Source organism: Acipenser ruthenus, unplaced genomic scaffold, assembly GCF_902713425.1.
Source record: "Acipenser ruthenus unplaced genomic scaffold, fAciRut3.2 maternal haplotype, whole genome shotgun sequence".
NCBI classification, from domain to species: Eukaryota; Metazoa; Chordata; class Actinopteri; order Acipenseriformes; family Acipenseridae; genus Acipenser; species Acipenser ruthenus.
Genome location: NW_026707313.1, coordinates 65,001 through 88,301, shown reverse-complemented (window position 1 = coordinate 88,301; position 23,301 = coordinate 65,001). Strand labels below are relative to the sequence as shown.

The window sequence follows — 23,301 nt, the reverse complement described above, 5'->3', positions numbered from 1 at the left end:
AGTCGCCCTGGATAAGGGTGTCTGCTAATAAATAATAATAATAATAATAATAATTTTGGTTGTGTAAAAGGAAAGTACAGTGTATACAGTAGGCTACGCAAGTAAATACTTTTAGCATATTTCAGTTGTCTGTGCGCTACATTAATTACTGAGAAGAAAAGATTTCCGTTTGTGTTTAATTAAAGAACTCTGCAATGATCTGTTTACATGCTTCTCTTCATTCATAAATCACCTTAAGATCTAAAAGGAAAACCAAATATTTTTATTGCCATTGTTATTTAACATACTATTAACACATTTTTTGCTTTCTTTTATATTTTAAGGTGCTTTATTTTAAAAGTAACTCAAAGCCCTGAAGCTCTTAAACAGGAAGTTTCACATACATATGAACAACGAGTTGAATCTACACCAGTGGGAGGCATGCGTAAAATAACAGGCACAATCCGAAGTCTTAAATCAGGAAAGAAAATGATAATACATGAAGGGTAAGCATTTGTATACAAACGTAGTTTGAAACAAACATTCATAATTAAACTACCGCAGAAAGGATGAAACGAAGTTACAGGAATGAAAATTACTTTAATACATCACGGCTAGGTCTACAAAGTCACAAAAAAACTACGAAAAGTCAAGATACAAAAGAAAAATTAATGATATATAGAGCTTTATATATGCTACTTTAGGTGTGAATTAGTCTGTAGGCTAGTACAAAAGTTATTGTATTTCTTGCTCTTATTGTATTACTTGTATTGTAACACTTGAAATGTATTTGCTTACGATTGTAAGTCGCCCTGGATAAGGGCGTCTGCTAAGAAATAAATAATAATAATAATAATAATAATAATGCTACTGGCAGCTTAATGTGTTGCATCAAACATATATAGTGTTCAGAGAAAAAGCTTGGTATATATTTCCAATGTCTCCCTTCTAAGTAGAATGACCCTGTAACTGTCATAAATCCTCACAGCATGATGAGTGAGATTCATTTCCAATTCAGGGGCAGGAGTGGAGCTGAATCCCAGGGCTCTCCAGTTCACTCTGAAAGAATGGATCTGTCTCTTCAGTTTGACACAATCCCCTTCTCTGTGTCTCTGGATTCAGGCTGGCTCTCACTCCTGGGGACCCCCTTCATTTACTGCAGGATGAGAGAGAGAGAGAATGAATTAGTCAGCTCTCCACACACTCAAACATGTAGGGTGGAGAGGTGAGGGACTGGGAGGGAGGGAGGCTGGCTTCAGTGTGAATTTGCAGGTGTCGTTTTAGGGTGCTTGACTGTCTGAAGCTCTTCCCACATTCGGTACAGCGATATGGCTTCTCTCCAGTGTGAATTCGTTGGTGTGTTTTTAGGGTTCCTGATTCAGTGAAGCTTTTCCCACATTCAGTACAGTGATACGGCTTCTCTCCAGTGTGAATTCGTTGGTGTGTTTTTAGTTGTCCTGATTCAGTGAAGCTTTTCCCACATTCATTACAGTAATATGGCTTCTCTCCAGTGTGAATTCGTTGGTGTAGTTGTAGGCTTTTTAAGCAACTAAAGTTCTTTCCACATTCAGAGCAGTGATATGGCTTCTCTCCAGTGTGAGTTCGCTGGTGTCTTTTTAGGTTTCCTAACTGAATGAAGCTCTTCCCACATTCAGAACAGTGATACGGCTTCTCTCCAGTGTGAATTCGCTGCTGTGTTTTTAGGTTTCCTAACTGACTGAAACTCTCCCCATATTTAGGACAGTGATGCAGCGCCTCTCCAGTGTGAATTCGCTGGTGTGTTTTTAGGTTTCCTAATCGACTGAAGCTCTTCCAACATTCAGAACAATGATGTGATATCTTTGGCCGGGATATGTTTTCTGAATCCTTACACAACAAATCAACAGACTGTTCAATGTGGACAGGCTGCAATTCAGTCTCTTCCTCTTTCATGTGGACAGGCTCCAGTTCAGTCTCTTCCTCTTTAATGTGGACAGGCTCCAGTTCAGTCTCTTCTTTGATGTGGACAGGCTCCAGTTCAGTCTCTTCTTTGATGTGGACAGGCTCCAGTTCAGTCTCTTCTTTAATGTGGACAGGCTCCAGTTCAGTCTCTTCTTTGATGTGGACAGGCTCCAGTTCAGTCTCTTCTTTGATGTGGACAGGCTCCAGTTCAGTCTCTTCTTTAATGTGGACAGGCACCAGTTCAGTCTCTTCTTTGATGTGGACAGGCTCCAGTTCAGTCTCTTCTTTAATGTGGACAGGCTCCAGTTCAGTCATCTCCTGTTTAATGCAGACAGGTACCAATTCCTGAACCTCCTCCTGTTTAATGTAAACAGACTCCATCTTTCTAACTTTGCTTTCACCAGGATAAGGCAGTCCTGAAAACAGAAAATGAAATGAAGTATTACGATCTGTTCTCTTATCGGTGTTTACACTTACAACTTGGACCTGAATTGGCTTAGGTTCGATCAGATTCAAAGATTCTTATCATTTGACCCCCCGTTTAAAACATAAATGCGTGTCTCAGTGATGTCACGCAAAAAAATAAGATATCAGAGAGAGAAATCCAATCCCTCCCTAATGCAATGATATGCGTTTCCAACTTGCACGGCAGTATGGTGTCCCAGTAAGTCAAAAAAATGAAGTCCTTAAAGGGTTAAGTGCACATGTATAATATGTTAGTCTTTATATAATACCTGTGAAAAGTAAAATATAAAGGCCAGTTTACTTATCTGTTGTTAAAGGAGGACAGCAGGACAGCAGGGTGGTAGCATGAAGAGGAAAAGAGAAAAAGAGTTAGGCAGGAACGCTGAGCACAGGGATCTCTTTGAAACGATGCACATTTTAATAGTAAATAATGTACATACTGGCCGCATCATTACTGCGTTTGTGAGAGCAGTCTGGAAGACGCCATGTTGTGGGACATTGATCATTACCGTAGCCTGGTTATTATTATTATTATTATTATTATTATTATTATTATTATTATTATTATTAGGCAGACTTTATCCAAAGAGACTTACATGTGTTACAGGGCAGTACACTACTAGAATACAATGAGATAAAAACCCTTTAAAACACCAGAATAATTCTAGAACCCTTCTCAATTTTTTGCAAAAATTACAAGAAATTTACAGATTTAGCTCGATTTACATGATTTATTCAAAACTCAAAAAGGAGGAAAATCGAAAAATTACAAGTGTTTTAAAATTTTAAACAGGTCTACTCATTCTTTGCAATAACACCAAACTTTTTTTTACTCTATAACTTGTCATGAAAATAAAAAATGAAAGACTTTAAGAAACTAGTTACAAAAATGTAACCTTCTATTATACATGGTTTGCTGTTTCATACTTGGAAACAATACTGTTTTTGATTTTAAGCAATTGAATTTAAATATTTACATTGATTAAACCTATACATTTCTATAACAACTGTGGCTTTGAAACAGCAATATTAATATTATAAAACTGTTTAATTGGATTGTGTAAGTGTTGAATTGTTTAATTGGTGTGAGGATTGTGGAAGTGTTGAATCTGCTGAAAGCCCAGAGCACAGCTATCACTGCGCAGCAAACCCCAGAGCACAGCTATCACTGCACAGCACAAACCCCAGAGCACAGCTATCACTGCCCAGCACAAACCAGAGCACAGCTATCACTGCACAGCACAAACCCCAGAGCACAGCTATCACTGCGCAGCAAACCCCAGAGCACAGCTATCACTGCACAGCACAAACCCCAGAGCACAGCTATCACTGCACAGCACAAACCCCAGAGCACAGCTATCACTGCACAGCACAAACCCCAGAGCACAGCTATCACTGCACAGCACAAACCAGAGCACAGCTATCACTGCCCAGCACAAACCAGAGCACAGCTATCACTGCCCAGCACAAACCAGAGCACAGCTATCACTGCACAGCACAAACCAGAGCACAGCTATCACTGCACAGCACAAACCCCAGAGCACAGCTATCACTGCCCAGCACAAACCCCAGAGCACAGCTATCACTGCCCAGCACAAACCAGAGCACAGCTATCACTGCACAGCAAACCCCAGAGCACAGCTATCACTGCACAGCACAAACCAGAACACAGCTATCACTGCACAGCACAAACCAGAGCACAGCTATCACTGCACAGCACAAACCAGAGCACAGCTATCACTGCACAGCACAAACCCCAGAGCACAGCTATCACTGCCCAGCACAAACCAGAGCACAGCTATCACTGCCCAGCACAAACCAGAGCACAGCTATCACTGCACAGCAAACCCCAGAGCACAGCTATCACTGCACAGCACAAACCAGAGCACAGCTATCACTGCCCAGCACAAACCCCAGAGCACAGCTATCACTGCACAGCACAAACCCCAGAGCACAGCTATCACTGCCCAGCACAAACCCCAGAGCACAGCTATCACTGCACAGCAAACCCCAGAGCACAGCTATCAATGCACAGCACAAACCAGAGCACAGCTATCACTGCCCAGCACAAACCAGAGCACAGCTATCACTGCCCAGCACAAACCCCAGAGCACAGCTATCACTGCCCAGCACAAACCCCAGAGCACAGCTATCACTGCCCAGCACAAACCCCAGAGCACAGCTATCACTGCACAGCACAAACCAGAGCACAGCTATCACTGCCCAGCACAAACCCCAGAGCACAGCTATCACTGCCCAGCACAAACCAGAGCACAGCTATCACTGCCCAGCACATCCCCAGAGCACCGCTATCACTGCCCAGCACAAACCCCAGAGCACAGCTATCACTGCCCAGCACAAACCAGAGCACAGCTATCACTGCCCAGCACAAACCAGAGCACAGCTATCACTGCACAGCAAACCCCAGAGCACAGCTATCACTGCACAGCACAAACCAGAGCACAGCTATCACTGCCCAGCACAAACCCCAGAGCACAGCTATCACTGCACAGCACAAACCCCAGAGCACAGCTATCACTGCCCAGCACAAACCAGAGCACAGCTATCACTGCACAGCACAAACCCCAGAGCACAGCTATCACTGCCCAGCACAAACCCCAGAGCACAGCTATCACTGCCCAGCACAAACCAGAGCACAGCTATCACTGCACAGCAAACCCCAGAGCACAGCTATCACTGCACAGCACAAACCAGAGCACAGCTATCACTGCACAGCACAAACCAGAGCACAGCTATCACTGCACAGCACAAACCAGAGCACAGCTATCACTGCACAGCACAAACCCCAGAGCACAGCTATCACTGCCCAGCACAAACCAGAGCACAGCTATCACTGCCCAGCACAAACCAGAGCACAGCTATCACTGCACAGCAAACCCCAGAGCACAGCTATCACTGCACAGCACAAACCAGAGCACAGCTATCACTGCCCAGCACAAACCCCAGAGCACAGCTATCACTGCACAGCACAAACCCCAGAGCACAGCTATCACTGCCCAGCACAAACCCCAGAGCACAGCTATCACTGCACAGCAAACCCCAGAGCACAGCTATCACTGCACAGCACAAACCAGAGCACAGCTATCACTGCCCAGCACAAACCAGAGCACAGCTATCACTGCCCAGCACAAACCCCAGAGCACAGCTATCACTGCCCAGCACAAACCCCAGAGCACAGCTATCACTGCCCAGCACAAACCCCAGAGCACAGCTATCACTGCACAGCACAAACCAGAGCACAGCTATCACTGCCCAGCACAAACCCCAGAGCACAGCTATCACTGCCCAGCACAAACCAGAGCACAGCTATCACTGCCCAGCACATCCCCAGAGCACCGCTATCACTGCCCAGCACAAACCCCAGAGCACAGCTATCACTGCACAGCACAAACCAGAGCACAGCTATCACTGCCCAGCACAAACCAGAGCACAGCTATCACTGCACAGCAAACCCCAGAGCACAGCTATCACTGTCCAGCAAACCCCAGAGCACAGCTATCACTGCCCAGCACAAACCAGAGCACAGCTATCACTGCCCAGCACAAACCAGAGCACAGCTATCACTGCCCAGCACAAACCAGAGCACAGCTATCACTGCACAGCAAACCCCAGAGCACAGCTATCACTGCCCAGCACAAACCAGAGCACAGCTATCACTGCCCAGCACAAACCAGAGCACAGCTATCACTGCACAGCAAACCCCAGAGCACAGCTATCACTGCACAGCAAACCCCAGAGCACAGCTATCACTGCCCAGCACAAACCAGAGCACAGCTATCACTGCCCAGCACAAACCCCAGAGCACAGCTATCACTGCACAGCAAACCCCAGAGCACAGCTATCACTGCACAGAACAAACCAGAGCACAGCTATCACTGCCCAGCACAAACCCCAGAGCACAGCTATCACTGCCCAGCACAAACCCCAGAGCACAGCTATCACTGCCCAGCACAAACCAGAGCACAGCTATCACTGCCCAGCAAACCCCAGAGCACAGCTATCACTGCCCAGCACAAACCCCAGAGCACAGCTATCACTGCCCAGCACAAACCCCAGAGCACAGCTATCACTGCCCAGCACAAACCACAGAGCACAGCTATCACTGCACAGCAAACCCCAGAGCACAGCTATCACTGCCCAGCACAAACCAGAGCACAGCTATCACTGCACAGCACAAACCAGAGCACAGCTATCACTGCACAGCACAAACCAGAGCACAGCTATCACTGCCCAGCACAAACCCCAGAGCACAGCTATCACTGCCCAGCACAAACCACAGAGCACAGCTATCACTGCACAGCAAACCCCAGAGCACAGCTATCACTGCCCAGCACAAACCAGAGCACAGCTATCACTGCCCAGCACAAACCAGAGCACAGCTATCACTGCACAGCACAAACCCCAGAACACAGCTATCACTGCACAGCACAAACCCCAGAACACAGCTATCACTGCCCAGCACAAACCAGAGCACAGCTATCACTGCACAGCACAAACCCCAGAACACAGCTATCACTGCACAGCACAAACCCCAGAACACAGCTATCACTGCCCAGCACAAACCCCAGAGCACAGCTATCACTGCCCAGCACAAACCAGAGCACAGCTATCACTGCACAGCACAAACCAGAGCACCGCTATCACTGCCCAGCAAACCCCAGAGCACAGCTATCACTGCACAGCAAACCCCAGAGCACAGCTATCACTGCCCAGCACAAACCCCAGAGCACAGCTATCACTGCGCAGCAAACCCCAGAGCACAGCTATCACTGCACAGCACAAACCCCAGAGCACAGCTATCACTGCACAGCACAAACCAGAGCACAGCTATCACTGCCCAGCACAAACCAGAGCACAGCTATCACTGCCCAGCACAAACCAGAGCACAGCTATCACTGCACAGCACAAACCAGAGCACAGCTATCACTGCACAGCACAAACCCCAGAGCACAGCTATCACTGCCCAGCACAAACCCCAGAGCACAGCTATCACTGCCCAGCACAAACCAGAGCACAGCTATCACTGCACAGCAAACCCCAGAGCACAGCTATCACTGCACAGCACAAACCAGAGCACAGCTATCACTGCACAGCACAAACCAGAGCACAGCTATCACTGCACAGCACAAACCAGAGCACAGCTATCACTGCACAGCACAAACCCCAGAGCACAGCTATCACTGCCCAGCACAAACCAGAGCACAGCTATCACTGCCCAGCACAAACCAGAGCACAGCTATCACTGCACAGCAAACCCCAGAGCACAGCTATCACTGCACAGCACAAACCAGAGCACAGCTATCACTGCCCAGCACAAACCCCAGAGCACAGCTATCACTGCACAGCACAAACCCCAGAGCACAGCTATCACTGCCCAGCACAAACCCCAGAGCACAGCTATCACTGCACAGCAAACCCCAGAGCACAGCTATCACTGCACAGCACAAACCAGAGCACAGCTATCACTGCCCAGCACAAACCAGAGCACAGCTATCACTGCCCAGCACAAACCCCAGAGCACAGCTATCACTGCCCAGCACAAACCCCAGAGCACAGCTATCACTGCCCAGCACAAACCCCAGAGCACAGCTATCACTGCACAGCACAAACCAGAGCACAGCTATCACTGCCCAGCACAAACCCCAGAGCACAGCTATCACTGCCCAGCACAAACCAGAGCACAGCTATCACTGCCCAGCACATCCCCAGAGCACCGCTATCACTGCCCAGCACAAACCCCAGAGCACAGCTATCACTGCACAGCACAAACCAGAGCACAGCTATCACTGCCCAGCACAAACCAGAGCACAGCTATCACTGCACAGCAAACCCCAGAGCACAGCTATCACTGTCCAGCAAACCCCAGAGCACAGCTATCACTGCCCAGCACAAACCAGAGCACAGCTATCACTGCCCAGCACAAACCAGAGCACAGCTATCACTGCCAAGCACAAACCAGAGCACAGCTATCACTGCACAGCAAACCCCAGAGCACAGCTATCACTGCACAGCAAACCCCAGAGCACAGCTATCACTGCCCAGCACAAACCCCAGAGCACAGCTATCACTGCACAGCAAACCCCAGAGCACAGCTATCACTGCACAGAACAAACCAGAGCACAGCTATCACTGCCCAGCACAATCCCCAGAGCACAGCTATCACTGCCCAGCACAAACCCCAGAGCACAGCTATCACTGCCCAGCACAAACCAGAGCACAGCTATCACTGCCCAGCAAACCCCAGAGCACAGCTATCACTGCCCAGCACAAACCCCAGAGCACAGCTATCACTGCCCAGCACAAACCCCAGAGCACAGCTATCACTGCCCAGCACAAACCACAGAGCACAGCTATCACTGCACAGCAAATCCCAGAGCACAGCTATCACTGCCCAGCACAAACCAGAGCACAGCTATCACTGCACAGCACAAACCAGAGCACAGCTATCACTGCACAGCACAAACCAGAGCACAGCTATCACTGCCCAGCACAAACCCCAGAGCACAGCTATCACTGCCCAGCACAAACCACAGAGCACAGCTATCACTGCACAGCAAACCCCAGAGCACAGCTATCACTGCCCAGCACAAACCAGAGCACAGCTATCACTGCCCAGCACAAACCAGAGCACAGCTATCACTGCACAGCACAAACCCCAGAACACAGCTATCACTGCACAGCACAAACCCCAGAACACAGCTATCACTGCCCAGCACAAACCCCAGAGCACAGCTATCACTGCCCAGCACAAACCAGAGCACAGCTATCACTGCACAGCACAAACCAGAGCACCGCTATCACTGCCCAGCAAACCCCAGAGCACAGCTATCACTGCACAGCAAACCCCAGAGCACAGCTATCACTGCCCAGCACAAACCCCAGAGCACAGCTATCACTGCACAGCAAACCCCAGAGCACAGCTATCACTGCCCAGCACAAACCCCAGAGCACAGCTATCACTGCACAGCACAAACCAGAGCACAGCTATCACTGCCCAGCACAAACCCCAGAGCACAGCTATCACTGCACAGCACAAACCAGAGCACAGCTATCACTGCCCAGCACAAACCCCAGAGCACAGCTATCACTGCACAGCACAAACCCCAGAGCACAGCTATCACTGCCCAGCACAAACCAGAGCACAGCTATCACTGCACAGCAAACCCCAGAGCACAGCTATCACTGTCCAGCAAACCCCAGAGCACAGCTATCACTGCCCAGCACAAACCCCAGAGCACAGCTATCACTGCCCAGCACAAACCAGAGCACAGCTATCACTGCCCAGCACAAACCAGAGCACAGCTATCACTGCACAGCAAACCCCAGAGCACAGCTATCACTGCACAGCAAACCCCAGAGCACAGCTTTCACTGCACAGCAAACCCCAGAGCACAGCTATCACTGCCCAGCACAAACCCCAGAGCACAGCTATCACTGCACAGCAAACCCCAGAGCACAGCTATCACTGCCCAGCACAAACCAGAGCACAGCTATCACTGCCCAGCACAAACCCCAGAGCACAGCTATCACTGCCCAGCACAAACCAGAGCACAGCTATCACTGCCCAGCACAAACCAGAGCACAGCTATCACTGCCCAGCACAAACCAGAGCACAGCTATCACTGCACAGCAAACCCCAGAGCACAGCTATCACTGTACAGCAAACCCCAGAGCACAGCTATCACTGCCCAGCACAAACCCCAGAGCACAGCTATCACTGCACAGCACAAACCCCAGAGCACAGCTATCACTGCACAGCAAACCCCAGAGCACAGCTATCACTGCACAGAACAAACCAGAGCACAGCTATCACTGCCCAGCACAAACCCCAGAGCACAGCTATCACTGCCCAGCACAAACCCCAGAGCACAGCTATCACTGCCCAGCACAAACCAGAGCACAGCTATCACTGCACAGCAAACCCCAGAGCACAGCTATCACTGCCCAGCACAAACCCCAGAGCACAGCTATCACTGCCCAGCACAAACCCCAGAGCACAGCTATCACTGCCCAGCACAAACCAGAGCACAGCTATCACTGCACAGCAAACCCCAGAGCACAGCTATCACTGCCCAGCACAAACCAGAGCACAGCTATCACTCCCCAGCACAAACCAGAGCACAGCTATCACTGCCCAGCACAAACCAGAGCACAGCTATCACTGCACAGCAAACCCCAGAGCACAGCTTTCACTGCACAGCAAACCCCAGAGCACAGCTATCACTGCCCAGCACAAACCCCAGAGCACAGCTATCACTGCCCAGCATAAACCCCAGAGCACAGCTATCACTGCCCAGCACAAACCCCAGAGCACAGCTATCACTGCCCAGCACAAAACCAGAGCACAGCTATCACTGCACAGCACAAAACCAGAGCACAGCTATCACTGCCCAGCACAAACCCCACAGCACAGCTATCACTGCACAGCACAAACCAGAGCACAGCTATCACTGCCCAGCACAAACCAGAGCACAGCTATCACTGCACAGCAAACCCCAGAGCACAGCTATCACTGCCCAGCACAAACCCCAGAGCACAGCTATCACTGCACAGCACAAACCAGAGCACAGCTATCACTGCCCAGCACAAACCAGAGCACAGCTATCACTGCACAGCAAACCCCAGAGCACAGCTATCACTGCCCAGCACAAACCAGAGCACAGCTATCACTGCACAGCACAAACCCCAGAGCACAGCTATCACTGCACAGCACAAACCCGAGCACAGCTATCACTGCCCAGCACAAACCCCAGAGCACAGCTATCACTGCCCAGCACAAACCCCAGAGCACAGCTATCACTGCCCAGCACAAACCCCAGAGCACAGCTATCACTGCACAGCACAAACCCGAGCACAGCTATCACTGCCCAGCACAAACCCCAGAGCACAGCTATCACTGCCTAGCACAAACCCCAGAGCACAGCTATCACTGCCTAGCACAAACCCCAGAGCACAGCTATCACTGCACAGCACAAACCCCAAAGCACAGCTATCACTGCCCAGCACATCCCCAGAGCACAGCTATCACTGCCCAGCAAACCCCAGAGCACAGCTATCACTGCACAGCACAAACCAGAGCACAGCTATCACTGCCCAGCAAACCCCAGAACACAGCTGTCACTGCACAGCAAACCCCAGAGCACAGCTATCACTGCCCAGCACAAACCCAGAGCACCACTATCACTGCCCAGCACAAACCCCAGAGCACAGCTATCACTGCCCAGCACAAACCCCAGAGCACAGCTATCACTGCCCAGCACAAACCCCAGAGCACAGCTATCACTGCACAGCACAAACCCCAAAGCACAGCTATCACTGCCCAGCACATCCCCAGAGCACAGCTATCACTGCCCAGCAAACCCCAGAGCACAGCTATCACTGCCCAGCACAAACCCAGAGCACAGCTATCACTGCACAGCAAACCCCAGAGCACAGCTATCACTGCACAGCAAACCCCAGAGCACAGCTATCACTGCCCAGCAAACCCCAGAACACAGCTATCACTGCACAGCAAACCCCAGAGCACAGCTATCACTGCCCAGCACAAACCCAGAGCACCACTATCACTGCCCAGCACAAACCCCAGAGCACAGCTATCAGTGCCCAGCACAAACCCCAGAGCACAGCTATCACTGCCCAGCAAAAACCCCAGAGCACAGCTAACACTGCACAGCACAAACCCCAAAGCACAGCTATCACTGCCCAGCACAAACCAGAGCACAGCTATCACTGCCCAGCACAAACCCCAGAACACAGCTATCACTGCCCAGCACAAACCCAAGAACACAGCTATCACTGCCCAGCACAAACCACAGCACAGTTATCACTGCCCAGCACATCCCCAGAACACAGCTATCACTGCCCAGCAAACCCCAGAGCACAGCTATCACTGCACAGCACAAACCCCAGAGCACAGCTATCACTGCACAGCAAACCCCAGAGCACCGCTATCACTGCCCAGCACAAACCCCAGAGCACAGCTATCACTGCCCAGCACAAACCAGAGCACAGCTATCACTGCCCAGCACAAACCAGAGCACAGCTATCACTGCCCAGCAAACCCCAGAGCACAGCTATCACTGCCCAGCAAACCCCAGAACACAGCTATCACTGCACAGCAAACCCCAGAGCACAGCTATCACTGCCCAGCACAAACCCAGAGCACCACTATCACTGCCCAGCACAAACCCCAGAGCACAGCTATCACTGCCCAGCACAAACCCCAGAGCACAGCTATAACTGCCCAGCACAAACCCCAGAACACAGCTATCACTGCCCAGCACAAACCACAGAGCACAGCTATCACTGCACAGCACAAACCATAGAGCACAGCTATCACTGCCCAGCACAAACCCCAGAACACAGCTATCACTGCCCAGCACAAACCCCAGAACACAGCTATCACTGCACAGCAAACCCCAGAGCACAGCTATCACTGCCCAGCACAAACCCAGAGCACCACTATCACTGCCCAGCACAAACCCCAGAGCACAGCTATAACTGCCCAGCACAAACCCCAGAACACAGCTATCACTGCCCAGCACAAACCCCTGAACACAGCTATCACTGCACAGCAAACCCCAGAGCACAGCTATCACTGCCCAGCACAAACCAGAGCACCGCTATCACTGCCCAGCACAAACCAGAGCACAGCTATCACTGCCCAGCACATCCACAGAGCTCCACTATCACTGCCCAGCAAACCCCAGAGCACAGCTATCACTGCCCAGTACAAACCAGAGCACCGCTATCACTGCCCAGCACAAACCAGAGCACAGCTATCACTGCCCAGCACATCCACAGAGCACCACTATCACTGCCCAGCAAACCCCAGAGCACAGCTATCACTGCACAGCACAAACCAGAGCACAGCTATCACTGCACAGCAAACCCCAGAGCACAGCTATCACTGCCCAGCAAACCCCAGAGCACAGCTATCACTGCCCAGCAAACCCCAGAACACAGCTATCACTGCCCAGCACAAACCCAGGGCACCACTATCACTGCCCAGCACAAACCCCAGAACACAGCTATCACTACCCAGCACAAACCCCTGAACACAGCTATCACTGCACAGCAAACCCCAGAGCACAGCTATCACTGCCCAGCACAAACCCAGAGCACCACTATCACTGCCCAGCACAAACCCCAGAGCACAGCTATCACTGCCCAGCACAAACCCCAGAGCACAGCTATCACTGCCCAGCACAAACCCCAGAGCACAGCTATCACTGCACAGCACAAACCCCAAAGCACAGCTATCACTGCCCAGCACATCCCCAGAGCACAGCTATCACTGCCCAGCAAACCCCAGAGCACAGCTATCACTGCCCAGCAAACCCCAGAACACAGCTATCACTGCACAGCAAACCCCAGAGCACAGCTATCACTGCCCAGCACAAACCCAGAGCACCACTATCACTGCCCAGCACAAACCCCAGAGCACAGCTATCAGTGCCCAGCACAAACCCCAGAGCACAGCTATCACTGCCCAGCAAAAACCCCAGAGCACAGCTAACACTGCACAGCACAAACCCCAAAGCACAGCTATCACTGCCCAGCACAAACCAGAGCACAGCTATCACTGCCCAGCACAAACCCCAGAACACAGCTATCACTGCCCAGCACAAACCCAAGAACACAGCTATCACTGCCCAGCACAAACCACAGCACAGTTATCACTGCCCAGCACATCCCCAGAACACAGCTATCACTGCCCAGCACAAACCACAGCACAGTTATCACTGCCCAGCAAACCCCAGAGCACAGCTATCACTGCCCAGCAAACCCCAGAGCACAGCTATCACTGCCCAGCAAACCCCAGAGCACAGCTATCACTGCACAGCACAAACCCCAGAGCACAGCTATCACTGCACAGCAAACCCCAGAGCACCGCTATCACTGCCCAGCACAAACCCCAGAGCACAGCTATCACTGCCCAGCACAAACCAGAGCACAGCTATCACTGCCCAGCACAAACCAGAGCACAGCTATCACTGCACAGCACAAACCAGAGCACAGCTATCACTGCCCAGCAAACCCCAGAGCACAGCTATCACTGCCCAGCAAACCCCAGAGCACAGCTATCACTGCCCAGCAAACCCCAGAACACAGCTATCACTGCACAGCAAACCCCAGAGCACAGCTATCACTGCCCAGCACAAACCCAGAGCACCACTATCACTGCCCAGCACAAACCCCAGAGCACAGCTATCACTGCCCAGCACAAACCCCAGAGCACAGCTATAACTGCCCAGCACAAACCCCAGAACACAGCTATCACTGCCCAGCACAAACCACAGAGCACAGCTATCACTGCACAGCACAAACCATAGAGCACAGCTATCACTGCCCAGCACAAACCCCAGAACACAGCTATCACTGCCCAGCACAAACCCCAGAACACAGCTATCACTGCACAGCAAACCCCAGAGCACAGCTATCACTGCCCAGCACAAACCCAGAGCACCACTATCACTGCCCAGCACAAACCCCAGAGCACAGCTATCACTGCCCAGCACAAACCCCAGAGCACAGCTATAACTGCCCAGCACAAACCCCAGAACACAGCTATCACTGCCCAGCACAAACCACAGAGCACAGCTATCACTGCACAGCACAAACCACAGAGCACAGTTATCACTGCCCAGCACATCCCCAGAGCACAGCTATCACTGCCCAGCAAACCCCAGAGCACAGCTATCACTGCCCAGCAAACCCCAGAGCACAGCTATCACTGCCCAGCAAACCCCAGAACACAGCTATCACTGCCCAGCAAACCCCAGAACACAGCTATCACTGCACAGCAAACCCCAGAGCACAGCTATCACTGCCCAGCACAAACCAGAGCACCGCTATCACTGCCCAGCACAAACCAGAGCACAGCTATCACTGCCCAGCACAAACCCAGGGCACCACTATCACTGCCCAGCACAAACCCCAGAACACAGCTATCACTACCCAGCACAAACCCCTGAACACAGCTATCACTGCACAGCAAACCCCAGAGCACAGCTATCACTGCCCAGCACAAACCAGAGCACCGCTATCACTGCCCAGCACAAACCAGAGCACAGCTATCACTGCCCAGCACATCCACAGAGCACCACTATCACTGCCCAGCAAACCCCAGAGCACAGCTATCACTGCACAGCAAACCCCAGAGCACAGCTATCACTGCCCAGCACAAACCAGAGCACCGCTATCACTGCCCAGCACAAACCAGAGCACAGCTATCACTGCCCAGCACATCCACAGAGCACCACTATCACTGCCCAGCAAACCCCAGAGCACAGCTATCACTGCCCAGTACAAACCAGAGCACCGCTATCACTGCCCAGCACAAACCAGAGCACAGCTATCACTGCCCAGCACATCCACAGAGCACCACTATCACTGCCCAGCAAACCCCAGAGCACAGCTATCACTGCACAGCACAAACCAGAGCACAGCTATCACTGCACAGCAAACCCCAGAGCACAGCTATCACTGCCCAGCAAACCCCAGAGCACAGCTATCACTGCCCAGCAAACCCCAGAACACAGCTATCACTGCCCAGCACAAACCAGAGCACAGCTATCACTGCCCAGCACAAACCCAGGGCACCACTATCACTGCCCAGCACAAACCCCAGAACACAGCTATCACTACCCAGCACAAACCCCTGAACACAGCTATCACTGCACAGCAAACCCCAGAGCACAGCTATCACTGCCCAGTACAAACCAGAGCACCGCTATCACTGCCCAGCACAAACCAGAGCACAGCTATCACTGCCCAGCACATCCACAGAGCACCACTATCACTGCCCAGCAAACCCCAGAGCACAGCTATCACTGCCCAGTACAAACCAGAGCACCACTATCACTGCCCAGCACAAACCAGAGCACAGCTATCACTGCACAGCACAAACCAGAGCACAGCTATCACTGCCCAGCACAAACCCCAGAGCACAGCTATCACTGCCCAGCACAAACCACAGAACACAGCTATCACTGCCCAGCACAAACCCCAGAACACAGCTATCACTGCCCAGCACAAACCAAAGAGCACAGCTATCACTGCACAGCAAACCCCAGAGCACAGCTATCACTGCCCAGCACAAACCCCAGAACACAGCTATCACTGCCCAGCACAAACCCCAGAACACAGCTATCACTGCCCAGCACAAACCAAAGAGCACAGCTATCACTGCCCAGCAAACCCCAGAGCACAGCTATCACTGCCCAGCACAAACCCCAGAGCACACCTATCGCTGCCCACCACATCCCCAGAGCACAGCTATCACTGCCCAGCACAAACCACAGAGCACAGCTATCACTGCCCAGCAAACCCCAGAGCACAGCTATCACTGCCCAGCACAAACCCCAGAGCACAGCTATCACTGCCCAGCACAAACCCCAGAACACAGCTATCACTGCCCAGCACAAACCCCAGAACACAGCTATCACTGCCCAGCACAAACCAAAGAGCACAGCTATCACTGCCCAGCACAAACCACAGAGCACAGCTATCACTGCCCAGCAAACCCCAGAGCACAGCTATCACTGCCCAGCACAAACCCCAGAACACAGCTATCACTGCCCAGCACAAACCCCAGAACACAGCTATCACTGCCCAGCACAAACCCCAGAGCACAGCTATCACTGCACAGCAAACCCCAGAGCACAGCTATCACTGCACAGCAAACCACAGAGCACCACTATCACTGCCCAGCACAAACCCCAGAGCACAGCTATCACTGCCCAGCACAAACCCCAGAGCACAGCTATCACTGCCCAGCAGAAACCAAAGACCACAGCTATCACTGCACAGCACAAACCACAGAGCACAGCTATCACTGCCCAGCACAAACCAGAGCACAGCTATCACTGCACAGCACAAACCCCAGAGCACAGCTATCACTGCCCAGCAGAAACCAAAGACCACAGCTATCACTGCACAGCACAAACCACAGAACACAGCTATCACTGCCCAGCACAAACCCCAGAGCACAGCTATCACTGCCCAGCACAAACCAGAGCACAGCTATCACTGCACAGCAAACCCCAGAGCACAGCTATCACTGCCCAGCACAAACCAGAGCACAGCTATCACTGCCCAGCACAAACCCCAGAGCACAGCTATCACTGCCCAGCACAAACCCAGAGCACAGCTATCACTGCCCAGCACAAACCCCAGAGCACAGCTATCACTGCCCAGCACAAACCCCAGAGCACAGCTATCACTGCACAGCAAACCCCAGAGCACAGCTATAACTGCACAGCAAACCACAGAGCACAGCTATCACTGCCCAGCACAAACCCCAGAGCACAGCTATCACTGCCCAGCACAAACCCCAGAGCACCGCTATCACTGCCCAGCACAAACCAGAGCACAGCTATCACTGTCCAGCACAAACCAGAGCACAGCTATCACTGCCCAGCACAAACCAGAGCACAGCTATCACTGCCCAGCACAAACCCCAGAGCACAGCTATCACTGCCCAGCACAAAACAGAGCTAACACTACACAGCACAAACTCCAGAGCACCACTATCACTGCACAGTAAACCCCAGAGCACCACTATCAATGCCCAGCACAAACCCCAGAGCACCACTATCACTGCACAGCAAACCCCAGAGCACCACTATCACTGCCCAGCACAAACCCCAGAGCACAGCTATCACTGCCCAGCACAAACCCCAGAGCACAGCTATCACTGCCCAGCACAAACCAGAGCACAGCTATCACTGCACAGCACAAACCCCAGAGCACAGCTATCACTGCCCAGCACAAACCACAGAGCACAGCTATCACTGCCCAGCACAAACCCCAGAGCACAGCTATCACTGCCCAGCACAAACCCCAGAGCACAGCTATCACTGCCCAGCACAAACCAGAGCACCACTATCACTGCACAGCAAACCCCAGAGCACCACTATCACTGCCCAGCACAAACCCCAGAGCACAGCTATCACTGCCCAGCACAAACCCCAGAGCACAGCTATCACTGCCCAGCACAAACCAGAGCACAGCTATCACTGCCCAGCACAAACCCCAGAGCACAGCTATCACTGCCCAGCACAAACCCCAGAGCACAGCTATCACTGCCCAGCACAAACCAGAGCACAGCTATCACTGCACAGCACAAACCCCAGAGCACAGCTATCACTGCCCAGCACAAACCACAGAGCACAGCTATCACTGCCCAGCACAAACCCCAGAGCACAGCTATCACTGCCCAGCACAAACCCCAGAGCACAGCTATCACTGCCCAGCACAAACCAGAGCACAGCTATCACTGCACAGCAAACCCCAGAGCACAGCTATCACTGCCCAGCACAAACCAGAGCACAGCTATCACTGCACAGCAAACCCCAGAGCACAGCTATCACTGCCCAGCACAAACCCCAGAGCACAGCTATCACTGCACAGGACAAACCCCAGAGCACAGCTATCACTGCCCAGCACAAAACACAGAGCACAGCTATCACTGCACAGCAAACCCCAGAGCACAGCTATCACTGCCCAGCACAAACCCCAGAGCACAGCTATCACTGCCCAGCACAAACCCCAGAGCACAGCTATCACTGCCCAGCACAAACCCCAGAGCACAGCTATCACTGCCCAGCACAAACCCCAGAGCACAGCTATCACTGCACAGCACAAACCACAGAGCACAGCTATCACTGCCCAGCACAAACCAGAGCACAGCTATCACTGCCCAGCACAAACCCCAGAGCACAGCTATCACTGCACAGCAAACCCCAGAGCACAGCTATCACTGCACAGCAAACCCCAGAGCACAGCTATCACTGCCCAGCACAAACCCCAGAGCACAGCTATCACTGCACAGGACAAACCCCAGAGCACCGCTATCACTGCCCAGCACAAACCAGAGAGCACAGCTATCACTGCCCAGCACAAACCCCAGAGCACAGCTATCACTGCCCAGCACAAACCAGAGCACAGCTATCACTGCACAGCAAACCCCAGAGCACAGCTATCACTGCCCAGCACAAACCCCAGAGCACAGCTATCACTGCCCAGCACAAAACCCCAGAGCACAGCTATCACTGCCCAGCACAAAACCCCAGAGCACAGCTATCACTGCCCAGCACAAAACCAGAGCACAGCTATCACTGCCCAGCACAAAACCAGAGCACAGCTATCACTGCACAGCAAACCCCAGAGCACAGCTATCACTGCCCAGCACAAACCCCAGAGCACAGCTATCACTGCCCAGCACATCCCCAGAGCACAGCTATCACTGCCCAGCACAAACCAGAGCACAGCTATCACTGCACAGCACAAACCACAGAGCACAGCTATCACTGCACAGCACAAACCAAAGAGCACAGCTATCACTGCCCAGCACAAACCAGAGCACAGCTATCACTGCCCAGCACAAACCCCAGAGCACAGCTATCACTGCCCAGCACAAACCAGAGCACAGCTATCACTGCACAGCAAACCCCAGAGCACAGCTATCACTGCCCAGCACAAACCAGAGCACAGCTATCACTGCCCAGCACAAACCCCAGAACACAGCTATCACTGCCCAGCACAAACCCCAGAGCACAGCTATCACTGCCCAGTACAAACCAAAGAGCACAGCTATCACTGCACAGCACAAACCCCAGAACACAGCTATCACTGCCCAGCACAAACCCAGAGCACAGCTATCACTGCCCAGCACAAACCCCAGAGCACAGCTATCACTGCACAGCAAACCCCAGAGCACAGCTATCACTGCCCAGCACAAACCACAGAGCACAGCTATCACTGCCCAGCACAAACCCCAGAGCACAGCTATCACTGCCCAGCACAAACCCCAGAGCACAGCTATCACTGCCCAGCACAAACCCCAGAGCACCGCTATCACTGCCCAGCACAAACCAGAGCACAGCTATCACTGCCCAGCACAAACTAGAGCACAGCTATCACTGCCCAGCACAAACCAGAGCACAGCTATCACTGCCCAGCACAAACCCCAGAGCACAGCTATCACTGCCCAACACAAAACAGAGCTAACACTACACAGCACAAACTCCAGAGCACCACTATCACTGCACAGCAAACCCCAGAGCACCACTATCACTGCACAGCAAACCCCAGAGCACCACTATCACTGCCCAGCACAAACCCCAGAGCACAGCTATCACTACCCAGCACAAACCACAGAGCACAGCTATCACTGCACAGCACAAACCAGAGCACAGCTATCACTGCACAGCACAAACCCCAGAGCACAGCTATCACTGCCCAGCACAAACCACAGAGCACAGCTATCACTGCCCAGCACAAACCCCAGAGCACAGCTATCACTGCCCAGCACAAACCAGAGCACAGCTATCACTGCACAGCACAAACCCCAGAGCACAGCTATCACTGCCCAGCACAAACCCCAGAGCACAGCTATCACTGCCCAGCACAAACCCCAGAGCACAGCTATCACTGCACAGCACAAACCACAGAGCACAGCTATCACTGCCCAGCACAAACCCCAGAGCACAGCTATCACTGCCCAGCACAAACCAGAGCACAGCTATCACTGCACAGCAAACCCCAGAGCACAGCTATCACTGCCCAGCACAAACCAGAGCACAGCTATCACTGCACAGCACAAACCCCAGAGCACAGCTATCACTGCCCAGCACAAACCCCAGAGCACAGCTATCACTGCACAGGACAAACCCCAGAGCACAGCTATCACTGCACAGCAAACACCCCAGAGCACAGCTATCACTGCACAGGACACACCCCAGAGCACAGCTATCACTGCACAGGACAAACCCCAGAGAACAGCTATCACTGCCCAGCACAAACCAGAGCACAGCTATCACTGCACAGCAAACCCCAGAGCACAGCTATCACTGCACAGGACAAACCCCAGAGCACAGCTATCACTGCACAGCAAACACCCCAGAGCACAGCTATCACTGCACAGGACAAACCCCAGAGCACAGCTATCACTGCACAGCAAACCCCAGAGCACAGCTATCACTGCACAGCACAAACCCCAGAGCACAGCTATCACTGCCCAGCACAAACCCCAGAGCACAGCAATCACTGCCCAGCACAAACCACAGAGCACAGCTATCACTGCCCAGCACAAACCCCAGAGCACAGCTATCACTGCACAGCACAAACCCCAGAGCACAGCTATCACTGCCCAGCACAAACCCCAGAGCACAGCTATCACTGCCCAGCACAAACCCCAGAGCACAGCTATCACTGCCCAGCACAAACCACAGAGCACAGCTATCACTGCACAGCACAAACCAGAGCACAGCTATCACTGCACAGCACAAACCCTAGAGCACAGCTATCACTGCCCAGCACAAACCACAGAGCACAGCTATCACTGCCCAGCACAAACCCCAGAGCACAGCTATCACTGCCCAGCACAAACCAGAGCACAGCTATCACTGCACAGCACAAACCCCAGAGCACAGCTATCACTGCCCAGCACAAACCAAAGAGCACAGCTATCACTGCCCAGCACAAACCCCAGAGCACAGCTATCACTGCCCAGCACAAACCCCAGAGCACAGCTATCACTGCACAGCACAAACCACAGAGCACAGCTATCACTGCCCAGCACAAACCAGAGCACAGCTATCACTGCACAGCACAAACCCCAGAGCACAGCTATCACTGCCCAGCACAAACCCCAGAGCACAGCTATCACTGCACAGGACAAACCCCAGAGCACAGCTATCACTGCACAGCAAACCCCAGAGCACAGCTATCACTGCACAGCACAAACCCCAGAGCACAGCTATCACTGCCCAGCACAAACCCCAGAGCACAGCTATCACTGCACAGGACAAACCCCAGAGCACAGCTATCACTGCACAGCAAACCCCAGAGCACAGCTATCACTGCCCAGCACAAACCCCAGAGCACAGCTATCACTGCACAGGACAAACCCCAGAGCACAGCTATCACTGCACAGCACAAACCCCAGAGCACAGCTAACACTGCCCAGCACAAAACCAGAGCACAGCTATCACTGCCCAGCACAAACCCCAGAGCACAGCTATCACTGCACAGCACAAACCCCAGAGCACAGCTAACACTGCCCAACACAAACCCCAGAGCACAGCTATCACTGCCCAGCACAAACCAGAGCACAGCTATCACTGCCCAGCACAAAACAGAGCACAGCTATCACTGCCCAGCACAAAACCAGAGCACAGCTATCACTGCACAGCACAAACCATGTTACACGTAATCACAGTCACCATCTAGCGCGTTCTGTTTATTCTGGATGTTTGCTTTTTACTGCATTCAGTAACTCCATCCACAGTAATTCTGAATGCTTTCATTTCAAATGGTGAAGCATTGAACTTGTGTTTTTGTGGTAGGGCAATTTTGTTTGTCATAATTATTTACATACCACAGTTCTCTTGTCCAGTTCCTCAAAATAACTTGAAATGTGCTTTTGCCTCGTTCCTTTGTTTAGAGATGCAATTCTATTTAAAATACAGCAGAAAAAAACACTTTTCTTACCCCATGTGGACTGAACCATGCCCACTACAGCATGAACAGACGTGTTGAGAATAAAACCAGCCCCAGTGTCAATCTTTCTATTGCACCAATTCTAAAAACTACTTGGAGGCAATTGCCAAACCCCTTCCCTTTTATAATTTCCACTCTTACCACAGCAGTTGGATACGCGATGGACTGCTGTATATGATGATAAATTACTAAAATGAATACATAAATAAAGTATGCGTTTGGTGAAATTTGTCACGTGACCGGTTATACATCTAGCATATTATTCAACGTTTAACCACCTTTGTAGAGTTTATACATTTCAACTTCCCATCCCTAGTATATCCATTGCTGCAGCACCAGTGGATGATGGATGTGTCTTGTGTCATCTGGAAAGAGCTGCATGTTCTA

The 23,301-nt window shown here is 52.0% G+C and overlaps 1 protein-coding gene across 1 annotated transcript in view; it reads right to left on the bottom strand.

The window, feature by feature from the left end:
- Positions 1-559: 559 nt before the first annotated feature.
- The window catches only part of LOC131725238 (zinc finger protein 239-like), a 28,763-nt gene continuing 6,021 nt past the window's right edge, over positions 560-23,301 (bottom strand). Inside the window, exon 2 of the mRNA XM_059018661.1 lies at positions 560-2,336. Coding sequence (XP_058874644.1) covers positions 1,168-2,301 — 1,134 coding nt within the window. The 5' untranslated portion in view covers positions 2,302-2,336 and the 3' untranslated portion in view covers positions 560-1,167. The remainder of the gene's footprint in view (positions 2,337-23,301) is intronic.